The 24032-nt window shown below is 39.7% G+C and overlaps 2 protein-coding genes across 2 annotated transcripts in view; one reads left to right on the forward strand and one right to left on the reverse strand.

Annotated features, from left to right (window-relative positions):
* Positions 1-7848, reverse strand: part of nalcn (sodium leak channel, non-selective) — a 95710-nt gene extending 87862 nt beyond the window's left edge. Inside the window, exons 1-5 of the mRNA XM_074694564.1 lie at positions 7702-7848; positions 4249-4362; positions 3970-4031; positions 1332-1472; positions 931-1113 (exon numbers count right to left, since the gene is read on the reverse strand). Of these exons, the coding sequence (XP_074550665.1) occupies positions 931-1113; positions 1332-1472; positions 3970-4011 (366 nt within the window). The 5' untranslated portion in view covers positions 4012-4031; positions 4249-4362; positions 7702-7848. The remainder of the gene's footprint in view (positions 1-930; positions 1114-1331; positions 1473-3969; positions 4032-4248; positions 4363-7701) is intronic.
* Positions 7849-11119: 3271 nt separating this feature from the next.
* The window catches only part of itgbl1 (integrin, beta-like 1), a 46574-nt gene continuing 33661 nt past the window's right edge, over positions 11120-24032 (forward strand). The window contains exons 1-2 of the mRNA XM_074694880.1: positions 11120-11361; positions 16332-16537. Coding sequence (XP_074550981.1) covers positions 11270-11361; positions 16332-16537 — 298 coding nt within the window. The 5' untranslated portion in view covers positions 11120-11269. The remainder of the gene's footprint in view (positions 11362-16331; positions 16538-24032) is intronic.

Here is a 24032-nt window from a genome sequence, read left to right on the forward strand (position 1 = left end):
GAGAAAACTTAAAGCTACTGTTAATACTTAGTTAGCTCCTTGGAAATAATTCCATATGATGGATCAGGAGAGGCTTATGTTTCATGCTAACTCGGGTGGGGATGGGGATTTCAAGATGAGCAAACTCACAATTTGGCCATCAGACAAGCTAACAATATTTTCAACTCCAAACTTCTGTTGACAAATGCTTTGGCCTCGAAAGTTTGAGGTCTCTCCTGTGTCTTAATTAATGAGATTAGCAAACATACACATTTTCAGCCATGTTAGCGATTTGCTATGTTCAGTTAAGCCTGTGTTGTCTGGAAATGTGTTAAATTCAAGTGTTAAGACTTGGTTAAACTCCTTTCTTTCTCACGGATTTCATAAGGTAACCCTGTAAAGCCGAACCTGTCCAAAAACAGCCAGAAACTTCTATTTTTTTGGTAACTGAGATGTAAATTTACTGTTTTAACAAAATCCTTAAAATATTGCTCTTTCACTTTATTTATGATACATTTTTTGTATCACATTTGATAGATTGGGCGATTCTGGCAACTTTTGTAGTAAAGTTTTTAGTAAATATGGAATATTTCCATGCAGAAAATACTTATTTTAAAAGATAAGCAACAGTTTCGATGTTTTTCTTACAGCAACTTCTTTAAAATCAGCGATAATTTTCCCCCCAAAAAAGGGCTAAATGCATTTATTATTTTTTTACGAGGTTTTTAAGGACACTGTTGATGAGATAAAGGTTTTTGAAACTCAAGAATCAAAAATGCTTTGTTTGGCGTCACATGGTTAAGATGTAGTTAGAGCTCAATGTCACATAAGGACAATGGAAAATTCAAACTGTTGTTTTGAAACAGGAACATGAGCAGGTTTGGACTTTGAAATCAGCCAGGTTAGAGAGCTGGATGAATAAATAACGAGTTTACTCCTCGTGGTGTTTACCTTGATGATTCCTCTGATGTGCATCTTGGCGATCATCTCAGCCGTGTAGAGGAACATGAGCAGCGTGTCCAGAGTAAACGTCACATACTGCAGCGGAGGGTAGTGTTCAAACGTCTTTGGGGTGTTCATGCACACAGAGATGACGCTGATGATGGCACAGGCCCGGAGAAGAGTATGAACCCACTGCAACCAAACAGAGATCATGCTAGAGAGGGATTTTTTCCTTCGCAGGCTTTCTATCTGATGTTTAGCCATATTTTTAGCATCATATCTGAAAAACATCAACAAAGTATTATCTGGATTAAATGTCTGGATTAGGTGGCACAGATATGACAGAGCATGGATTCATCGTGGTAAAGCCACGCTCACACACACACACACACACACACTCGTCCACTCACTGGTTTGTTGATCCAGAAGATGTCAGCGCTGTCTGCGAGGGTCTCATCCGGCCCGAAGTCCGTCATGGGCTGGGCCTCGACCCGTGAGCTCTGTTTCCTCTTCAGCATGCTGGGGCTGGCCGTGCTATACAGAGAGTGGATCTGACGGAGACAGACGGACAGAGAGGCCGGGCACACAGTGACCAAAGCTAGAGGAGCAACAGGAGAGCACTCTGGCTGCATCCAAGTCTGGGCAGGGCAGTCGCACTGTTTCTCTCCAAAATATGGATTCATGTCAAAATCAAAACTTTAACATTAACTTAACGAAAATCTACAGAATGTTAGCGCCCACATAGTGTGTCTTTTTCAAAAAAAGAGTATCTAAACACTGAAGATCTCATGCTAACTAACATTTTAATTCATCAGACTGTCGGATAAGCTGTGTATCAAAAGTGGCTTCTTTCTTTAAAAACATCGAGCGTTATGTTTTGATCCTCTGTCCAGCGTTCAGGAAAAGAAACTACCCCGACTTGAACTGCCAGAGCTTTAAATCTAAACACGTGTCACATTGTTTGATGGCCACTGTGATACACAACGTAGCACACATGGAACACAAAACAAGTGTGAACAGCTGATCGCAGCAGCTGCTAAAACTTACCCCTTAAAGAGATCACATGTGATCTTCTTTGTACTGAGCTCTGAGGGACCTGGAGGTTAAGCTGTGAGACTCGCTGTGTCGTGTCAGGAGGATTCGATGTGTTGTTAGCTTCACGCTAAAGATACCAACTCAACCAATGTGGGTTAACGCAGCACCAACCACAGAGCAGGTAAACTTTACCCTCCACCAATGGCACCAACGGTCAGAGTTAGGGTCTACATACAGTAAGATGTACAACTGGGATAAACATTTAGTTTGTTATTTTATTTATGCACAGTTTTTTTTATTTGTTTAACATTTTTCCCTAAACGTCCTTGTTTTCATGTTATTTATAATCCCAAAAATTAGGGATACACCATATATTGGTATTAATATCGATACTGGCTGATGTTGGTCATTAGCTGCCGCCATTTTCAGAGCATCTTGAATGATCTTTTAAGACCCAAATAATCTTGTTTTCTCTGACTATGGAAACACCAAAACTACCTAAGAGGAATGGACTCTCTTCTTTCATGTCTTCTCCTGTTTTTGATCCAAAAAACAGACAAAATGTACTTTTTCATCGCATTCATCGCGGGCGCTCCATCCTTTGATCCTCTCCATGGTCGGCTTTTCCCACGATTGCGTCGCTCTTTCTCTCTGAACTACTTCAACATATCATCTCAGATTGATTTCTTTTCTAACCAATATTGATATTGGTATTGGTTGATATTTGTTATTGTCCATAAAAGCAATATTAATATCAGATAACGTTATCGGCCAAATTTTTCATACCAAAAAGCAAAGGGTTGTAATTGTTTTATTGGACGCATTGTCCAGCTTTTAGGCTAACAAGCTAACGCTCTGTCCTTGAAGTAATACGAGCTAAAATTGCTAATGTAGCTAATATAAGCTGAAACTGAATTTAAAAGGGTCACACTGTAAAAAACTGAAATCTTATCAAGGTTTTTTTTTGTCTTATTTTAAGTAAAAACTGTTTTATTATACTCGATATTAGCCACATTAACATCACCAGTCCAGAAAATGTCTTGCTTCATGAAACAAGAAAAATTTGCTTAAAATTTGCTTGGAACTAGAATAATGTCTTAATACAACAAACTTTTCTCTTGTTGCATTTTTAAATATTTTCAAATAACTTGAAATAAGACATTTTTCCTTTTGATATTGTGCTAAAATGAATAAATAACACAAAAAAGTAACTGACACACCCACCACCGCCCTCTCATTTTTCTTTATACTGTTTTAATTAATTATTTTATTTTTATTTATTTTTTATTAATTTATGCATTTTTATGTATTAATTTCAATTTATTCATTTACTTTTTTTTATTTTTATTTTTACTCATTTATCATTAATATTTATTTGTGTTTAAATTTATTTTATTTTTCCTATTTAATTTTTTTTTTCATTCTATTTTCTCCCACTGTGTGTTTGTACTGTTGTTAAGGGGGATATGCTCCCATTCAGGCATCTTGCATTACCTGATCATCTTACCTACACCACCTGACTAAGGATCAACATCCAATGTAGAAAAATGAAGACTATGCTGAGGTGCTAAAAGTTGCTGTTCATCAAGAATCTGTTTAAGTCTGGCGATAGAAAGACCAGAAGAGAGACCACATCCATATTTTATCCGGTCTAAGCACCTGACACTGGATGCTGTGTGCAAATATTGCTACATGGATATGTGTAATGTAAGATATTTACAATTTATACAAAAAAAACAATAAAAGAAACTTTAAAGAAAACTCTGTATCATTAAGAACCGATAAGATTTAAACTTAAAGCCCAACCATCCATTGGTAGCAGGTAAAGCTTGTCCTGATAAGGTCAGAGCTGCATCAACCCCAAACTACTTTTCTTTCCCTGGTATATGTGTGTGTCTGTGCTCATTTGTGTGAGTGTGTGTGTGTATGCACAAAAACAAAATTGTACAGGCTGTTTGAACATAAGGAACACAAGAAGAAATGACACTCTGAATGGAGACAAAGCGCACATACCAAAGGGAAAAGTAAAGCTGAAATTGCTCCAGCACTGCACATAACATGCGATCAGGCATACCCTGTAAATAACACACAACAGTTAGTCAACATCATGGTTTATATGGTGTACAGTACACTACCCACATCTACAGTACGCTCATAGAGACAGGAATGCCCACCACGTCTGACATCAAGGCATATATGCGACGCACTCTGTGAGTGGGTGAGTGGGTGGTGACTGAGGTGTAGTGGAGGAAGAAGAGGAGGATGGGGTGGAGGTGGATCAGGGGGACTCACTGTGAGGCTCCTCATTGGTGCGTTCATCCCCAGGTCACGGAGGGGTGGAGGGACCAACCAGAGACAGAGAGACTAGAGGTGCAAGAAGGAGAAAGTCCTACAGGCCGGGAGGTCCTGCAGCAGCAGCAGCATCAGTCAGTGAGTGGGAGCAGCCGTAAGAGCGTGAAACAGAGTGAGGTTACGTTTTCACCACATCAGGACACAGACATGAAAACTCAGAGCAACAAACTCACAGAAGAAATCAATCCTCGTTTTTCTGCCATGGTCAAAAAGATCATTAACAAATCACAAAACTGAGAATAGTTCAATATGCAAACTGTTGAAACTGTGTTCCTTTATCTCAGGGGTCTGCAACCTGTGGCAAGACATTGGCAACATCTAAAAATGATGAGTTTAGCAATATTATTGGTATATACCATCAAATTCAACTATTCTTTCAAAATTTTGAAATTTTTGTTAACTTAAAAAATGTATTTTTCTTTGCAAATTTTAAATTTTAAGCAAGTTTTGCAGTTTTTTAAAAATCTAAATTGTTTCAATTGTTTGCAAATTTTTTGAAATTTAAAAAATGTAGAAAAAAGTAAATTTTGCTTTTTTAGAAATAATTTTTGCAACTCATAAAAATGTCAAAACATTTGAAGTTTTTGCAAATTTTTTGAAATAATAAAAAAAAGGGTTTTTTAAATAATTTTTGCAATTTTTTTGAAATTATTAAATATTTAAATATATTTTTACAAATTTATTACAAAAAAAAATTACATGCATATTTGAATAAATCAAAAACACCTTCTAATTTGGATAATTATTCCTTAGATTTTAACTATGCATAGAATTACACACACCTTATAGTCTTTGTTTTGAAGATAAAGTCAATTTTGCAGCCCCAGACTGACTTCCGTCTAGGTTAGCTGAGGCAAAACAGCTCATATAAAAGTAAAAGTTGCAGACCCCTGCTCCATCTCAACCATGCATCAAGCTGTCAGCAAATTATTGCACATTGAAAATGTTCCTTTTGCTCCCTGAATGTTCAAAACCGACTGAAACTCAACACTATTTTTCGTCACATCTCAACAAATGGTGCAAAAAAAAATTGTTCATCTTTCACAACTTTTCCAGAGGACAAAAATATCCTTGCCTGGGAACAGAACCACTCAATGAGAACAGGAACACAGAAGGAACAATGTGATATTATCACCCCTTGTTTCCTTTTTATGCTCTTACCAAGAAAAGAAACCGTCCATCCTCTGAACCCCATGTAGTTACAAGCAATTTCCCTGTGTAATTGCTACACTTAACATATGCAGATGGAGATGTGAGGAAGAGTGAAAATAAAATTGCAGGGTCTAAGTGCTATTATGTGGGAGGTATAGGTGGCAAAGACTGCAATTACTTTCCCATTTGGAGAGAGGACATGTTTCCTACAGGCTGGATGCGATCGCTGGGCAGATTAATTGTAACTGTGAGGATTTGTTGAAGTGTGCGAACTTTCTTTCTTGAAGTTTTAATCGTCACGAGTGCACTCTGCGCTGTATTGTGTTAATTACAACAAACAAAAGTTTGTTTGACGTGGGCAACACATTTCTAAAGTCAGTGACTTAGATTGGATAGATTCAACAATGCAGTGTTAGTTTGAAGCTGCATTTATCAAAGATTAATAAAGTAAAAAATGCTAATGATGGTGTCAAACATACTAAGAGTTATGAGCTATGAATTCACTCCTCTTGAGTTCCCTACAGAGTTTTTTTTTTTTTTCCATACAAACTTGCTCTTGTCTCAAGCAGCAGCATACAGATCCTTTAAACTTAAAGCTAGGGATGCACAATGTTAACGACACGTGATCAGTATCAGCTGATTTAGGCTTAAAAATAAGATACCAGATATCGACCAACACAACAAATTCTACCGATACAAGAAACCAATAAAAAATGGGCTGAAGCTGCAGATATTTTTTGCACTTTTTGTGATTTTGTTTGCACAGCCCAGATTGAGAAGTCACATAATTTGGCTCCCATTTTAAGCTAAACTTGAATTTAAGCAGCAATATGTATGGTACATGTACATTTTTAATGCCTGTCAAATGTGAAATTGGCCAGATTTGACCTGGTTGTGGGTAATTTTATGATTTTTTCAGGGTGAGCATCATCCAGTAGGCTTTATTTTAAGCTTTTTTATGTTTGTTTGTTTAAAAGTAATCATATCAAAATACAAAGTATTGAGTAAAAAATGTCTTATTTTGCCCAAGAAATATATATTACACAACAAATATGATAAGAGTATGCACCATAATCAATATGCTACTTTCAATACAGAAGAGAGTTAATCATCTCTGCAATTATGTGCACAGAAAAAAATATTGGAATTGGCTAAATAAGTTGTTAAATATCAGCAAAAAAAAAAATATATTGTGCATCCCTATTTAAACGAAACACACTGTACGCTTTCTAACAAGAACCAAACAGAAATGGTCAAAACAAAAAAAAGGGTCACAGGGATCTCCAAACTGGTTCATAAATCAAGCTCTGCCCATAGCTCCGCCCCCCCACAGGCCCAAAGAGAGCTGGCCAATCAGAGGGAAGGGAGTTTGTGGTGCGGGGGAGTCTTAAAGAGACAGCAGCTAAAACAAATCAAAACAGTTTTAGCTGTATACCATGTAGAGCTACATCAGAATAAAGCACAACACGGCCTCTATAATGAAACAGCTAAATTTAAAATGTCACTGTCTTTCTCTTTGGTACTGCTAAAGTTTGTGCATCAATTTTGACTTTTAATATCTTAAATAAGACATTTCTACTCAAAATAAGACATGAGCACTTGATTAGATTTAAGTTTTTGGAATGTATTATGCAGTACACTCATAGTATGTAAAGGTAGTTTCATAAACAGCTTATGTTTACATTTTTTAAAGGGTGTCAGATTTAAATTATGTCAGAAAACCTGTAAAAACATTCATAACAACAAGGTGTCAAGCTGTAGTTGGCTTAATTCTGAGTCCAAATCCTGATTATTGGTGGTTTTCCTGTTGAAAATGTAAAATAACAGGAGCATTTAAGGTGTTAAGCCCCCCACAGTGGGCTCACAGGCTTCAGAGGCTGGATAATTAAAAAGGACATTAATCTGTTGCAGCATATAACTGAAGATGGCTGTCCCAGAGCTGCTACATGGAGCAAAAACAAACCAAACAGAGGCTGCATTCAATCATGGGGGCTAGCCTGGGTCCTAAACAACGCTGATATGATATGTGACAACGTTTCTGCGAGGCTCAGCATCAAATACTCGACAGTTTGTCACCAAGGCCTACACGGAGGATGAGGATGTGTCCACTTCCTGGAGGAACCAACAAGCTAGCAGCAGCAGCAGCGGCAGCAGCAGCGTCCGTCAGCCGAGCAGCTGCTCACGGTAACCGGACACAGACAGGAGCAGAGCAGCAGGTTAAAAACGCACCGAGTCACTTACGAGACAGAGAGAGCAGCTTCCCCGTTTCCCCGCGGCTCGTCCTGTCCGGGACATCAGCTGTTTTTCCGGGTGTGATGCTGGGACCGTGTGGGAGAGGAGCGGGAGCGCGCGGGCTGCAATCACATCAGATGCACCAGCGCGTGCAGCGGGGGCGCGCGGCCGTCTCCATGGTAACAGGGGAAGGTCCTCAAAACTGCTGCATCACAACAACAGGCTCCTCTGAAGTATTCACTGATTCTGCTCTAATTTAAATCCATCCAAATTCATGGAAACAGATCAGAACTGGACTTTCTGTAATAACTGAACAGAATCAATCAGCAGCTGTTTTATTACTGCACATATTCCTCTACTTTCTGGTCTAAAGTCACAGAATATTTGTTTGGCAAACTAAATTAAATGTCATTATTGATCCCAAATCTGTCATACTTTATTTTAAATATGTTATAACAGACATAGAATTATAAAATTATAATAAATTTAATGATTTTACGTGGTGAATGTCATATTCACAAAGGTAAACTGAAGAAAAAGGCACCCCTTATTCCCCTGATTGTTTTATTTTTTATTTTTATTTTTATTTTATTTTATTATTTTTTTTTGCATTTTTTTCTAAAAGAGCTAAAACCATATTTTGGATCCCTTAAATTGATTTATGAAAAAAAAAAAAAGTATCAAAACAGTGGACCCTTTTATTGAGTATTTTGGAGAGTATTTCTTTTTCAGCATCTAAAAATTGACATTTGTCTTTATCATTTACCATTAGAATGATTTAAATGTCCCTTAATTTTTTTTTTTTTTTTTTTTCCATATGTATGTCTTTTACTTTAGATTTGTATTGAGTACATGTCTGTAGTGTTGGTCATTTTTTTTTACACTTTTTCCATTTGAAAAGAAAAAAAGTTCACTGTTTGTATCACTCTGTTTAACAGAGTTAGAAATAAGAATATCTTTAAATTTAAAACAGGTTTATTTATTAAAAGACTTAATTCATTAACATCAGATCAAATTTGCAGAATAATCAACAAAGAGTTGCCCTACACTGTGAAAACTGAAACTTAAGCAAATGTTTGTGTCTTATTTAGTAAAAATAGTCTTATTTGACTAATTATAAGACACATTCACCTGAAAAGTTCAGAATAAAATCTGTAATTTCAAGTTAGAGACAATAAAAATAACATGTGAAGTGCTTGTAATGGGTAAAAAAAATGCAAATGAAGTCAAAAGAAAGTGCATGTTTAGCATCTTGTATTGAGACTTCATTATTATTTTTAGAAACATTATTAAACCATCATCCAAAAACTGACATACAGCAATACGTGGTATTAGGGCATTCAAAATATAATCAACAGCCTTTTTGTCAAGTGCAAAGCATGATGGGACTGTGGCTCCAACATGAGTCACAATAAGCCAACTAATCTGTCATCTCGTGTTTTAAACAGTTTTATTGTTGAGTTGGAGCAGGTGAAGCAGAGCAGGGACTTTTTATGTCTATCTTTAATTGAAGTTTCCATAAATTATTGAGCTGGTACAGTGCTGTCAGGTCGACTCAGTGCTCCGCAGAGGTCCTGTGGGATGAAAGGTACATGTTGAAATTTCCACTTCAGCCTGCTGCGTGTCCTTGACACAAGCTTTCTGCCACCTTTCTGCTGCTTTCTGCCAAGCCCTGTATCATAGACTCTAAACGCCACAATGCTGGGAACAAAATGTGCAGACAATGTGCTCGAAGGTTCAGCAGGGCTCCAACAGAGATCTAGTTGATATCTTTAAAAGTGATATTTATCTGTGTGTTAATGTGGAGAGCTCCATCTCCTCTCAGTGAATATACTTAAGCCAAAATAAGTCTTTTGTGCTCATGAGGTTTGATGGTGATACATTTAGAGCTAAGGCATTTGACCCACAGAAAGGACATTCTTAATTTGAAGTGAATGTGTCTTTAAAGCCTCAACTCAACACAATATATATCCTTTTTTTTGCATTTGACTGAGCTTGAGGTTTCCTTTACCGTCCCGGATCAGTGTCAAAATGCATCCTGGAACTGTTTTAACCTCGTGACTTACTGTTTTGACCTCGTGACTCACTGTTTTGACCTCGTGACTCACTGTTTTGACCTCATGACTCACTGTTTTGACCATGCAACTTACTGTTTTGACCTCGGGACTTAATGTTTTGACCTTTGAGCTTACTGTTTTGACCTTGCAGCTCACTGTATTGACCACCAGACTCACTGTTTTGACCTCGTGACTCACTGTTTTGACCCCCAGACTTACTGTTTTGACCTTGTGACTCACTGTTTTGACCAAGTCACTCACTGTTTTGACCTCACAATTCACTGTTTTGACCTCACAACTCACTGTTTTAACCTTCCGACTCACTGTTTTGACCTTGTGACTCACTGTTTAGACCAAGTTGCAACTAACTGTTTTTAACTTGCGACTCACTGATTTGACCTCCAAACCCATTGTTTGACCTTGCGACTTACTGTTTTGACCTCCAGACTCACTGTTTTGACCTCAGGACTCACTGATTTGACCTTCAAATCCACTGTTTTGACCTTGCAACTCATTGTTTTGACCTTGTGGCTCACTGTTTTGACCGCAAGACTAACTTTTTTGACCTTGTGACTCACTGTTTTGACTCCACAACGTAGTGTCTTGACCTTGTGACTCAGTGTTTTAACCTCACGACTTACTGTTTTGATTTCGTGACTCACTGTTTTGACCTTGCGACTCACTGTTTTGACCTTGTGACTCACTGTTTTGACCATGTGACTCACTGTTTTGACCTTGCGACTCACTGTTTTGATCTCGTGACTCACTGTTTTGACCTCGCGACTCACTGTTTTGACCTTGCGACTCACTGTTTTGACCCTGTGACTCACTGTTTTGATCTCGCGACTCACTGTTTTGACCTTGCGACTCACTGTTTTGACCTTGTGACTCACTGTTTTGACCTTGTGACCCACTGTTTTGACCTTGTGACTCACTGTTTTGACCCTGTGACTCACTGTTTTGACCCTGTGACTCACTGTTTTGATGTTTTTCCCAGCAGCATCCGGAGCCCACAGCAGTGATGTGGGATTCAGCCATCATGACGCTATCCTTCACACCTGTGCTTCTGTTACTCTGACATTTAAAATTTCCCTGGAGAGAAGGTCACAGAGCGGTTTGATTGTAACTTATAATTAGAAGCATCATTAAGAAAGACCTAAAGAAAACTAAAGCAACTTCACAGACATCATCTGGAAAACGAAAGGGAACAAAACTTATAAAAAAAAAACTGTCTGCTTCTAATTACATCTCAAACTGGTGACTTAACTTTTCTTTTTGGCAGTTTTCCCCGCTGCAGCTCCGGCCCAGCGCTGTGTCTGGGAGTCAGGACTAATCAAAGGCACTTGTATGGAGAGGACTGTTGGCCTCTGAAGGGATCGAGCCAGTTCAGGGCCAGCCTGCTGCTCCTTCTCTCCTTCTCTCCCCCTCTCAGTCTCTCTTCCTGTTCTGTCTGTTTAAGGAGAGAAAGATTGGGAAATTCCTTCAAGCTACTTCACTTCAGGTTTCTGTGGGATTTAAACATGCACACTGAGGCTTTGGTTCAGTCCATGTTAGTGCCGTTGTTTCTCATTCTGCTCTCTACGGTGGAGGACACTTTGTTACAGTCGGTGAGGTGAGTTGTTTTTTCTTGTTTATTTTTGGGGCAGTGTAGGGAGCTCGGAGGAGGAGGGAGGAGGTGCACACTTTTGCTGACAAAGACAACATTTGGAGGGTGCGATGTGAGAAAGTTTGTGTCTTTACATGTAGTTTGCAGCTGCAGTTTGGTGCAGTTTCTTTCTGCAGCTTTACTCATGGAGGGGAAGTCTGCTTTTCTTTTCCTATCATCAGACGCTGCACAGCACTTGTTAAAACTTATATTTCATCTGTTTTCGTTGGAAGAGCGAGCTAGAGGGAAAGTTTTTGAGGAGAGCTTTTTGTGGTCATGGGTTTAACGCTTGAGTGACTTTTTGAGGGTTTTATTTTCTAAAACTTGGCAACCTTTGCTTTCAAAACAAACATGCAAGAAATCAATCAAGTATTGAAGCATCTGCAACTTGTAACCCTTTATGCATTAGCTTAAAGGTTTTCTGTTTACTTTGCAGGAAAATCTCAAGTTAAGCTAGAAAGCTCTGAGGCTAGACAGAAAAATAAAATGTTTCTCTCAAATCCAGTGTGCAAAGATAGCATGAAGTAAATCTCTATGGATGTTACAGATTAAATCCTGTTTAACTCGACCCTTTAAAGGAGCGCCTCTGTCAGCACAACTGTAAATGCACCCATATGATTTGAAGTTAACTCAGCTGCAGAGCGCGTGTTTACTTCCAGCAGGTGCAGCGTGGCTGTGCAGTGATTACATTGCATATGTCACACAGTACAGTGCACGGTATTTATTAGACAGCAGCAGCAAACCCACGCATGCTAAAGCCCTGGAACCTGATAATCCAGGTAATTAGAGTGTTTTCACCTGTTGTTCCCCTGCAAATGCAATGTTTGCCATCTTTAATGTTCACATTGCATCATTGCACCCCTACACTGTAAAAAATAGCGGGTATGTGAGATGCAAGATGAAGTCTATGTGCATAAATTTCTCATGCTAAACTGTCTTACTGTGACAGCACATACGTCCCATAATTGGCTCTGAGGTTAAACAGGGAAAAGTTCAAGGAGCTGCAGCAGGCTAGGATGCAGTTTTGGCAGCCTATCATCCAAAATAAGAGCACAGCTAACGTTAGCATTCAGCAGCTTCAGAGCTAACACTGAGGTTTAAAATCACAGATATGACAGAGACATTTCAGAAACAGTCAGAGTCAGTGCTCTGCATGAATGTGACTTTACTCAACCACTGGTAACAGCAAACTTCAAACAAACATGTTCCTAATTAGCATTTCACAATAAAACAGGAAGAGTTTCTGTTCCTTTTGATGATGTTTACTCTCTGTTTGGATTAGGAACATGGATTTCTAACCACTTCTTCTCTCTCTCTCGTGCCGTCTCAGGACAAGCCCGCCTGTTTCTGATCAGATAGCTGAGAGCTTTGTCCTTGCTGCTTTTGTTTATTGATTTGTTGTTGCATTCGAATTCCATTCCAGGCCTCTACAGCGTGGCACCCGCATCAGAAACATCTGTTATTTCCATTCTCACAGAGGCTGTCTGCTCCAGAGCTGCAGCACACATGGGGCAGACGTATACGATGCAGTTCATCCTGTTTCCTCAGGAGCAGATGGAAAAATGCACCGAGCCCAACGTAAAGACTGAACACCTGTTGTTCTTAGACAGAGCAGAAACTCTGGGCTCTTCTCCATGAGCTCTAAAATCCTGCAGGAAGCTCACGGCTGGAGAACTGACAGGGGCAGAGTAATTTTACCCAAGCAGGGAACAGTCAGGACACATAATGTAATCCAAATGTCTCCCTGATCACGAGAGCCGGACTGAAAAAGGCTGACGTGCCCAGATCTGCTTCATGAGGCGTTCAATACTTGTCTTACTGAGACTTTAGCATCCAAATTAGCTTGAAACAACTCGTTAGTCACAACAAAGTCTGGTGCTGCTGAAGCTGAGTCAAGAAAAGTAGCCTGCAGACTGAACAACTGAGTATGCTCACAGCACATGCAGCAGCCATGATGGAGGGCAGTCGAGGTCAAAGCAGGATGGGGAGGTGTAAATGAGTTCAAGGCACAGATTTCACTATGGAGGGATCTCACTACGCAGAACCACACACACAACAAACTTCACTGTTCATGTATTGTATTGTATTTTATCCCATCATTTTGTAACATACCAGTCATACCGTGTATTTGTCTTTGCTGGAGTAAAAGTAGGAACAGAAAATCACAGAAAGATTCTGAAAAACTTAAACAAAACTTTGGCAACACTGGAAAAACTTGGAAACAAGGGAAAAAAGTCTAAGTCAAGCTGTTTTCTCAATAACCCTTAACATAAGAACACTGAACTACCCTGGATTACGGTGTCAGGGAACACACAAGACGAGACGAAAAGGATAAAAGAGGTCACAGGCTGTTTGTCAGACCACCTACTGGACCAGCAGCGCCTGTTGATTTGGTAGAAATGTAGGACGTGAAAAATAACATTTGTGATATGAAATAAAATTCTTGGATTTCCCAGGAATTCCAGGAAATGTCTCCGAGTGCAACAGCTACTGTTTCCTTCGTTGGTGGGAATGAGTCAAATTTTCAACAACAACTCAACACTAATATGTGACGCTAGTTAAGATTTTGTATCTGAATCCTTTTGGATTAATTTTTTAAATTCTTATGTGGAATTAAGTTAATAGTGACATATTTAATTTGGCTAGTGTTAAGTGTCATAATTTGTCCCGGGTTTAGTTTTTCTTTTTGATCAGTTTCTTTTCCCGCGGCTGCATGAAGCGGAACTAATGATCGCTAATGAGTTTCCGCTCGGCATGTAAACAAAGAGCGCGTGCCGAGGAAGTTCGATACGAAGCTAAAAGAAGCTAAAAGTAAACGAGGTATGAGATGAATTAATATTTGCTCTTTTTTCTCCTTTCTCTGCCCAGTTTTACGAGCTGGTTTTAGATCAGAGTAATCCCGTTTTTAGTCAAAATTATAGCTGTTTTATTTGAGGAAGTCATAAAGATTTGCCAAAAGAGAGAAAACTAAAAAATAAGTATCTATTTATAGAGAAGTTTATTGATGTAAATTGCTGTTTGTATGAATTATTTACCGTTAAACACTTTTTTTTATGTCACAGAAATATCAGTTTTATTTTTAACTTTGTTTTTATGAAAGTGCAACATTTTGCTTTTTGACTTTAATTTGATTTAATGTCAGATTTTTATATCTGTTTGGATTTATTATACTTGTTGGATGCTAGGAGTGGGAGGAAAAAATCAATGTTTTGTAGTATCAGAATTTTTTTTAAACAGTGTTAAATTGTGTGGGTTTTTTTTTTTGTTCAAAATCGTTTTTTTTCCCCAAATTTAATCTCTTTTTTTAGACTTTGTCTATGAGCTGGGTTGGTATAAAGTTGAGATGTCGGACCAGAGCGGCCCTAACCAATTTGGTGCCTTAGACAAGATTTCATTTGGTGCCCCATGTATTCCAGCAGGATCCTACACCAATAATGATTTTTATATAGTTAAATATAACTGTCATACAGAAACAGGACTCTAACGATACCTGCCTCAGAAAAGAAAAACTGTAATTCTATACCTGGTTATCTTATCTACATGTATAAAAAAATGTTTGTTTACTTGATTAAAAAGTATTGAAAATCACTGACGTTAACTTTATTAGAAGTTACGACTTATACAGTCAAACGTGACTACCAACCACTAACAAGCTAGCATAACTTATAGTAAAACTTCTTAATAAGATTAGGCACATACCTCTGTCTTTTTGGCGTTTCTCCTCCTCCTCTCTTCTTCTCTTTTGCCCCTGGGCTCCTGAAGGCTTTGGCTTTTTGACATGATGCCTGTTATTTAGCGTACTGTCGGTCAGTTTCATTTAAGCAGCCTGTCCATCTCGTCCACAGGTGAGCAGGTGAGGAGGAGCGGTGTTCATGTTGTGATCATGTGCCCTTCAGGGTCAAGCAGAGTGCAGGAAAATAGAGCTTTTTTTTAGGTTATTGTCACGTTTTGCAGGATACTTTAGTCACACTACTGAATTTAAGTCTGGAAATAACCTTAACTCATTGTAGAAAGTTTTTCTTAAAAACTGACTCACATGTGGTAAGCATTTATTTGGAAAAGGTGGCTCCTGATGAAGTCTGTAGACATCATCATCATCATCATTCAACTTCTCTCTTGGTCTAAAAATTGCAAAAATCAGAAATATAGAAGATTGGGGATTGAAATCGAGTCTGCACCCCAAAAATCGTAAAAGAATTGAGTCAGGAGAAAACACATTGTCCCAGCTCTATCAGATGTGGGACATAACTGGGCCGCTCTCGTCCTCTATGGGTCACCTCAGTGTCGTGATGTCATGTTGTTAGCGGGGAGTCGCCACAGGAAGCGTGCTCCAGCTCAAAGAGCCGTCAGAGGGCGAAGCCTGTGGGAAGTAAAACTTGAATGACCTCCTGATGGCAAACAGAACACACACACACACACACACACAAACACACACTGAACATTATTACAAAGGGAGTGTCAGGAACACTTTATCTGATGATTGTTTAAAATATGTCTACTGTTTCCAAGCTGGAGCGTCTGGGAGGGCAGGAATAGAAGAAGAATGTCAGGCGGCGTCCAAATGAAACAAATCTCACAGAGAGATCCCACAGAGGAGGGACGGGCTCAGAAACAGCTGCTGGAGAGGGTTCAATGAGAGGAGGGAGCGCTCGTTCTGCGCTTTCATTCGTTTTATTATGAGCTTAATCTTTAATATTCTGCTTCTCATTGTTTACAGCAGGTTTGTTTTCCCCTGATGTGACCCACAGAGACTGACTGTCCTCTGTTAGGTCAGCTTTTCAATAAAACAACCACCTCATTGGGAGAAAAGTTGTGAAATCTGCGTTTTTCACTCACATGTGGTTTTTCAAACAGACACAGATGGCGTCACCTTTGACCTTTGACCTTCAGAGGTTTTCAAGTCTGCGTTACGACTGACCTCTCCTCTTTTTTCCCAGCCAGGTGGGTGGGGGTGTGTGCAGGCTGTCTGCGGAGTCGTCCCTGCGCCGCTGCCGGACACCTGATGGCAAAATCTGCAGTGGGCGGGGCAGGTGTGACTGTGGCATCTGCATCTGTGAGGCCAGAGACCCGGGGAAGTTTTACGGTCCACGCTGCGAGTGCCACGACTGGGTGTGCGCCACGTTCAACGGGAAAACTTGCAATGGTGAGAAAGGCTCTACGTTTTCAGATGAAACACAGGTAGATGCGGCTCCACAGATGTCCCTACCTGACTGGTTGTTGGGTCAGTAAAGCTCAGCAAACATCCTCAGGTGTTCGGTGTCAGCCAGGTGCTGAGAAGAAGGAGATCTCCAGGATCTCATCCAGGACTCCTGCTATTATCCAGCTCCTAATAATCAGCTCATTTGATTTCAGATACAGAAGAAATCATTTCAAAGACTCAGACTGAGTGTTTCAGCTTCACCTGTGTCTCTGTCTGTATCACCTCATCAGAGCTGAGCATCATCGTGTCACTTTGGCTTCACTTCAAAGCGCTCTGCTGCGAACAGACGTCCGTTAGCTTTTGTCTGAGGCTCAGCTTTGAACTTCACCTGTTGCATGAATTTCTTTACAAGTTGTCAGAGAGAACACTTGAGAGTTCATCCACACTCGAGAGCAGGTAGAGAAACTCTCATCTCTGCACATTAATTTCCTCAGATGAAAGCAGGGTTCACAGGGCTGGTGTGATACAAGGAGGAAGATTTTTTAATCAAAAGAAAAATAAACTGTGTTTTGCTTTTTCTGACTCCTTAGACTTTTCAACTTTGGCTGCAGAAACATTTTAAATGTTGGATTAAAATCCTGAGAGTTCTGATCAGAATGAGTATTGGCAAAAACCTCATGATACTTGGGTCACGATACGATAATATCACGATATCACAATATTGGGATATATATATTGCAATATTATACGTCAGGGGTCTACAACCTTTACTTTTTATAGGAGCCAATTGCCTCAGCTCATGTGGATTAAAGTCATTCTGGAGCCGCAAAATCTGCTTTGTCTTTACAATAAAGAAAATAAGGTGTTGAAATTCTAAATATAGTTAAAAATCTGAGAAATAGTTTTCTAAATGAGAATTTTTTGGGGTTTATAAAACTGTGCATGTGATGTCTTGGTTTGTGAATTTTATTTTATTTTTTTTAAATACTGTCAATTAAAAAAAAGGCAAAAATTTCAAAATATCTTGGGGCTTAAAATTAATGCCAAAATGTCAAATTTGTATCAAATTTCCAGTTTTTTTTTTTTTTTGACATTTTTTAAAATTAAAAAAAAAAAATGCAAAAAATTTAAAAAAAATGTTGAAAATTTGAATTTTTTTCAAATTTTTGATATCTACAAAAATTGAAAAAATTAAATAAAAATTTTGTAAATTAAAAAGTTTTCAATTTTTTTAAAATAAGTGAAATTAAAAGTTATTTAAACATTATTTCAAAATATTTTGGAACTTTAAAAAATGCAACTTCTGACATTTTTGAAATTTAAAATTTGCAAAAAAAAAATAAAAAAATGTTGAAATTTCAATTTTTTTGTCATTTTTGAAATTTAAAATATTTGCAAAAAAATATAAAAAAAATGTTGAGATGTAAATTTTTTTTTACATTTTTGAAATTTAAAATATTTGTGAAAATTTTCAAGAAAATGTTCAAATTAAAAGGGTTTTTTAAAAATTGAAAAAGTAAAATTAAACATTATCTAAATGTTATTTCAAAACATTTTGGAACTTTAAAAAATGCAACTTTTGATATTTTTGAAATTTAAAAAATTTGCCAAAATTTGAAAACATTTTGAGATTTAAAAATTTGTGACATTTTGAAAATTGAAAATAAATGTGAATTTCTTTAAAGGTTGAAGTTTAAAAAAACTTTTGAAAATTAAAAAAAAAAAAACTTTGAAATTCCAAAAAAATGTGAAAATGTTTAAATAATAATAAAAAAAAAAACTCAAAACTTTATGTTAATGAAAAAAATTTGCCAAAAAAAGTTTCAATCTAAAATTAGGGCTACTTACAGCAGTGGAGCTGCAGGAGACATATTGAACACACAACCAATCTAACAGGTGAACTTAAATTGTAACAAAAATATCTATGTAAGAGTTTAAATACTGATATTTTATCACAGGTTAAAGTACCAGGAAAAATTGCAGTATCAATATTCTTTCACACCTCTAGTTTTGCTTGAGTTAGGCAAACCTCTGTCATGCCGATGGTTTATTTTAAAGCGACTGAAACTATGGATCAGTCTGCTCTGGATGATGTTAATCGTTTTCAGACTGAGCAGAAATGATCAGATGTGAGACATCCTGTGAGCTGATATAAGAAAAAAGAGCCCCCATCGTTGTGCTCCCCGTCCCCTGCAGCCCCCGCTCCCAGTGTCAGCGTTTAATGGAGATATGTGTGCATCCGGACCAGGCCTAATGGAGATATGCGTGCACGTGTGTGTGCTGGTGCATGTGAGGGGTGGAGTGATTTATTTGGGTAGACAAGTTGGCTGCTGTGAAGACCTCATTATGGTTGAGCAGTCTGGAGCGTGGAGGCCTTGCTTCAGCCTGATAATGGGGTTTCAGTCACTGCTACACACCGCAAATGGATCCAGATATATCAGAAGAAGGATGGGTTTTCACACCCAGACACACACCATAAACACACACTTACACACACACACAAAATCATATCCTGGAAAGCCCAGCAATGTATTCACAGCATAGAGAGAAAAACACACACTTACCCCCCCTGGATACTCAATGGTCCCTGCAGCATGCACGCTCTGCCTCCCCCCGTAGCTTCCTTATCTCTGCCTCTCACAACTTCCCACCGATAAGATCCGATAGATTTTTCCTCCTCGGGGATAAACTGTGTGTTTTTCCTTTCCAGAAACATTAGCTGTGCTGGCGTTGAGGCGGTCTCTTAGCTTGGATGGCGTTCATCGAGCAAACACGGGGAGACTCGGGTCTTTAGAGGCAGAGCAACAAGTCAGGATCAAGAAGCACGGCTCGTTTTTTCAATTTGAGGTGTTCAGAAATTCAGAGTGTATGTGTCGTCAGAATCTGAAGGTTTGATTTCGATCAGACTCGTGATGACCTGCAGGCTTCATCACAACATCCTGTTCTGTCTCTTTCACTTTCTCCTCTTTCCTTTTGATTTGTGCAAACCCGCTGAAGTGGAAGCTCTAGATTTAATCTATGTGCCTGTGTTAACCTATAGAAAGACTCTGCCCCGGGTGTTCAGCACAATGCATGCTGGGACATGGCTTTATGTGGAAGCATGTGTTGGTGCTTTATGTGGTGAAATGTTCCTGTTCTGTTTCATTGAAGAGGACAGAACGAGTCTCTTTGTCGTTTGATTCAGAGCAGGAGGCGTACGTCATGTTTCACTGACTCTCAGGCGGGCTGGAGCACACGCGTGTTCGTCTCTTTCAGGTTATCTGAGACGATCCTGGAGAAATCCAGTCAAAGTCACATCCCAGCTGAACACAGACGCCGTTCCTTGTGTGTTTGTCTCATTTGTCTCGTCTTTAAGGCATCTTACGTTTTTGCAGAGCAGGTACGATGACCTTGGCTAACATCTGGCCTCCAGCTGTGCAGAGAAACCGTGGATCTGTCGTTTCCCTCTGCTGTTGGTATTTAACCGCTCCTCGTGTCACGTTTTGGAAATGAGCTTCAGAAGCCAGTTTAAAGTGTTTTGGATGTGTAACAGAATCATCAGATCCAGTGTGTGGTGTGTGTTTCAGTCGTAACTCTTCAATCGACGTAGATGAGGGTGAACGTGGCAGAGTTTCCACTCTCCCTCTTTTTTCCACTCAGTGATGAGCCACGTGAAGTCTCCTCCTCTCCTCTCCTCCTCTCCTCTCTCAGCTGAAAGTGTTTTTCTCCTCTGTGTGCTCAGACAGGCTGCGATTTATGCTTCTTTTCCATTGTCAGCATCACAGAGGGTGGCCCCGGGGCTCTGCAGGATGGAGCAGTCTCAATGAAAACACTCGTGTAATTACATCACTTATTAGCAATTACAGCTACAATAGTGCGCAGTATAAGGCTATTATATCAAGACTGGAGCCCTCTGATGGTTGTAATCTCTGGGTTCAGGCTTCATGACTCATTTGGTTAAATGTTTCTTAACGTTAAAACACGAGCTCTACCTGGAGCTGTAACATTTCTGTCCCCGGTGTCTGAAAAACCTTCAATATGACCCAAACCGCTGCACCCAGAGTTAGTCAGTACATTAGCCTATCACAGTTTATAAAATAAAGCACAGCGACTTTCCTGAAGAGTTTATCCCCTGAGCTGATGGCAGCTTGCATGATGCACTAGACTAGATTAGAGCAGTAGGGATGCACCGATCCAGCTTTCCTGGTCCCAGCATTAATACCGATACCTGGGCTTTGAGTATCAACTGATCCTGATCTGATACCAGTGATAAATAACAACCTGCATGATCCACTGTTGAATAAGACTAGTAATGTTTTGAGTAAAAGACCAAAATGAGTACAGATGGAATTATTGAGGTCGATATTTATTGAAACTATAAATGTTTAAATATTTAACAGCAGTTTGGTTAAAAAGAGCCCCAGAATTTACAGAAATTACAATTTGATTGTAAATTTTATAAGCTTAAGTATCAAGTTTGGACCAATCCTGTCTCACTGATATCCAATTCAGTTTTGAGGGGCTGGATCAGTGCCGATACCAAATACCAGATACCAGGATCAGATCGGTGCATCCCTATATTGCCGTTCCCTTCCAACACCCAGTCCTTACCCGCGTTTCCACCAAGCAGACCGGTTCGGTTCGTCTCGGTACGGCGCGCATTTTGTTGCGCTTCCACTGACTTATCCCGAGACAGATCCCCAAATAACCAAGACGAGCCGTCCCACTTTTTGGGACCCTTTCGTATGGGTGCCAGACTGAACCGATCCGCTCTCTGAAGGTGGAGCTACAACACTGCAGACTGCTGATTGGTCAAAAGAATCATCACTTCCTGTGTGACAGCGGCTGCATTTCTCCTGGCGGCTCACAGACTTCTCTGAAACAAAGTTTGATTGTTCTTTGTATCAAAGAGCTACATGACAATCACAGAGAGGACGAAATGCTGCATGTCTTCATCTTTGCTCTTTGTTTACTGTGTCGCGTTTTTCTTCTTCGTTGGATTTATTAGCGGGGTGCACCGGGTCGGGCTGCTACGGCGTCATGCTATGGTTAAACAGCTGCAGCTTTGGGCATCTGGCTTACACGCCGCCTACCATGAGAGGGCACAGTTTGCTGTGGAAACACAAACAGCATCAGGCTTATACCAAACCGTACTGAACTGCTTGGTGGAAACACAGCTTTTGACTTTCTTCTTGCCTTAACTTACGAGTGACGGAGCTCATAACTCAAATTACTCAAATGTCAAACCAGTTTTCCCCATTAAATTGAATTGAAATGCCATTAATCCATTCTGGACTCCCCCAAAAAACACAGCAATTTTTTAAAACAATGAATATTGTATACAAAAATATAAATCTGAATGTACGACAATAAACTTTTATTAAGTCTAATGCTGCGCATTTACCTCAGAGATCAGACGCCCTGAAGATGCTGATGACGGTGGCTGATTTTTGCCCTTTAGGCAAGAGTTAGGCAAGCTTCATTAAATAGCCTAGTTGCACGTCAAGTTGCATGCCTGGTTGCAACTTTTTCTGGGTGTTTGGAAGTCTGAAAGTTTTGCACAAATGTTAGCACAACATAGATGCTTTCACTGCGAGCTAACTGCTTAAGGAGAAACACTGAGACACTGCGCTCACTGTGGCGTTCGCTGCATCCGTGGAGGAGCATCTGAAGGTGGCTTATAACCCGGATTTTAACTCTCAACTCAAAGCAAAAAATCGTCAGAGAAATGGCTTAAAAAAACGTATCACTCGTGATACAAATTACCACTGCCGTTTTGAGGCTGGAGCGATGCAAAACCAGCCCAGACATGTGGACTTTAACCAGGAAGTAGACCAGAAGTCTGGGGGTGCTAACCGTGCTAATGTTAGCCACTCTCTGCAAACCTGCAGACTCCATCTGTCTGAGGTTTTCCCATCACTGGAGTGGGAAAAAATACTTTAACTTCAGGGATTCTTTGGTCATACTTATGAGGATTAAATGAGTGCAAAATGATCTATAGTTGACCTGTGCCCTTCAAAATAAAAGCCCAGACAGCTGTTGTGTTTATAGAGCTGCTGATTTACAAGTTAAAATCAACAGATTATCTGACATCGGGCGGCGTAATTAAAGGATTTATCTGGGCCAACATTCAAAAGTGTCATCAGTTAGATCACATTTACATTTTTGAGGTATCTTTAAGGAGTTTTAAGGTGCACTGGTGTTGGATGTAAAGCCAGCTTCAGTCACAGAGAAAACTGCACATCAGAAAGTGAATAATGTCTTTGAAGCATCTCGAACTGTAATAAAACATTTCTGATTAACACCAGTCGGCGGCCGTCCTTCGCTTTCTGCCTCCACCGTCCCCCGAGCCACTGATGTGGACTGAAGCAGGAGGAAAAGTATTTCTGTGATCCAAAACCATCTGTAACTCACTGATTCTGGCAGTTTCTATCATCCGCGTGTCCTTCTCACCCTATCTCAAAGGAGCAGAGAGTAAAAACCTCCCCCCTGATGGATGCTTGTTCTGGGATCTGTAAAAACAAATTTCAGCCTCCTTTCCTCCCCGTCCTCCTTCTCCTTTTTTTGGAGTCTCTGTTCTTTTCCTGGCTCGACCCTCAGGCGCTGTGCCCCCCAAAGAAGATCCCACCAGGGGGGCTTCATGTCAGCCGAACAGAGGAAGTCGGTTTGTCCAGAGCTGTTTCAGATCAGACTCTTCCAGATGCTCTTCAGTCGGCGTTACGTAAGCCGAGCATCGAGCTTCCAACACAGACACATGATATTCAGAGTATACAAACTACCATCGCTCAGAGCAGATCCTGAATATCCATCTGTCAGGGCTGACAAACAGGTTAGAGGCATAAACTCTGTTCATTTCCAAAACAGAGAGAGCAAAGTGAAAATGTGGCCACAGAGGAACGCCGTCCTCGGGACATTTCAGCCAATTAAATTGTTCATCTAGGTATTTTTTATTCCCTCTACATATTTTGATGTGCTCTTACTTTGATTCTCTGAGCTTTGCCGGGCGGTGTGCCTGAGAGCTGAGTCACCTAATGATTCCAGCGTGGGCTGCAAGGAGGAAAAAGTCACTCAAGACCGTCCAAGTCCACTGGTGAGAGCTGTTTGATTGGGCCCCATTACGGCTCTGACAGACTTTATGGCGGTAAAACAAGTGTTTCTGCAAACTGTTCTGTCAGCTGTAATTCACAAGGAGGAAGTTTACAGGGACAACAATCTGTTTCAGTCTGTCCAAAGAATATAAGAGTTTCACTTATGGCTAGAGCCCCGTTTCCTCCAAGTGGTTCAGTACGGATCACGGTTTGGGATGGGTCAGATCGGTAAAGCTTGATCCAACCAGATAGGGAGGCGGCCTGTAAGCCGGATGCTAACTGCGTCAGCTACGTAATAGCAGGACGGCATAGCAGGACGGCATAGCAGCGTGACACAATGTATGGCACAAATAAAGCCAGCGAAGAAGAAAAACAGGAAAACACAACACAGTTTTGTTTTTTTCTTAATCAATTTTTTAGTTTTATTTTTT

This window comes from Halichoeres trimaculatus, unplaced genomic scaffold, assembly GCF_033239565.1.
Source record: "Halichoeres trimaculatus isolate MK-OKI-2021-1 unplaced genomic scaffold, fHalTri1.1 fHalTri1_scaffold_19, whole genome shotgun sequence".
NCBI lineage: Eukaryota > Metazoa > Chordata > Actinopteri > Labriformes > Labridae > Halichoeres > Halichoeres trimaculatus.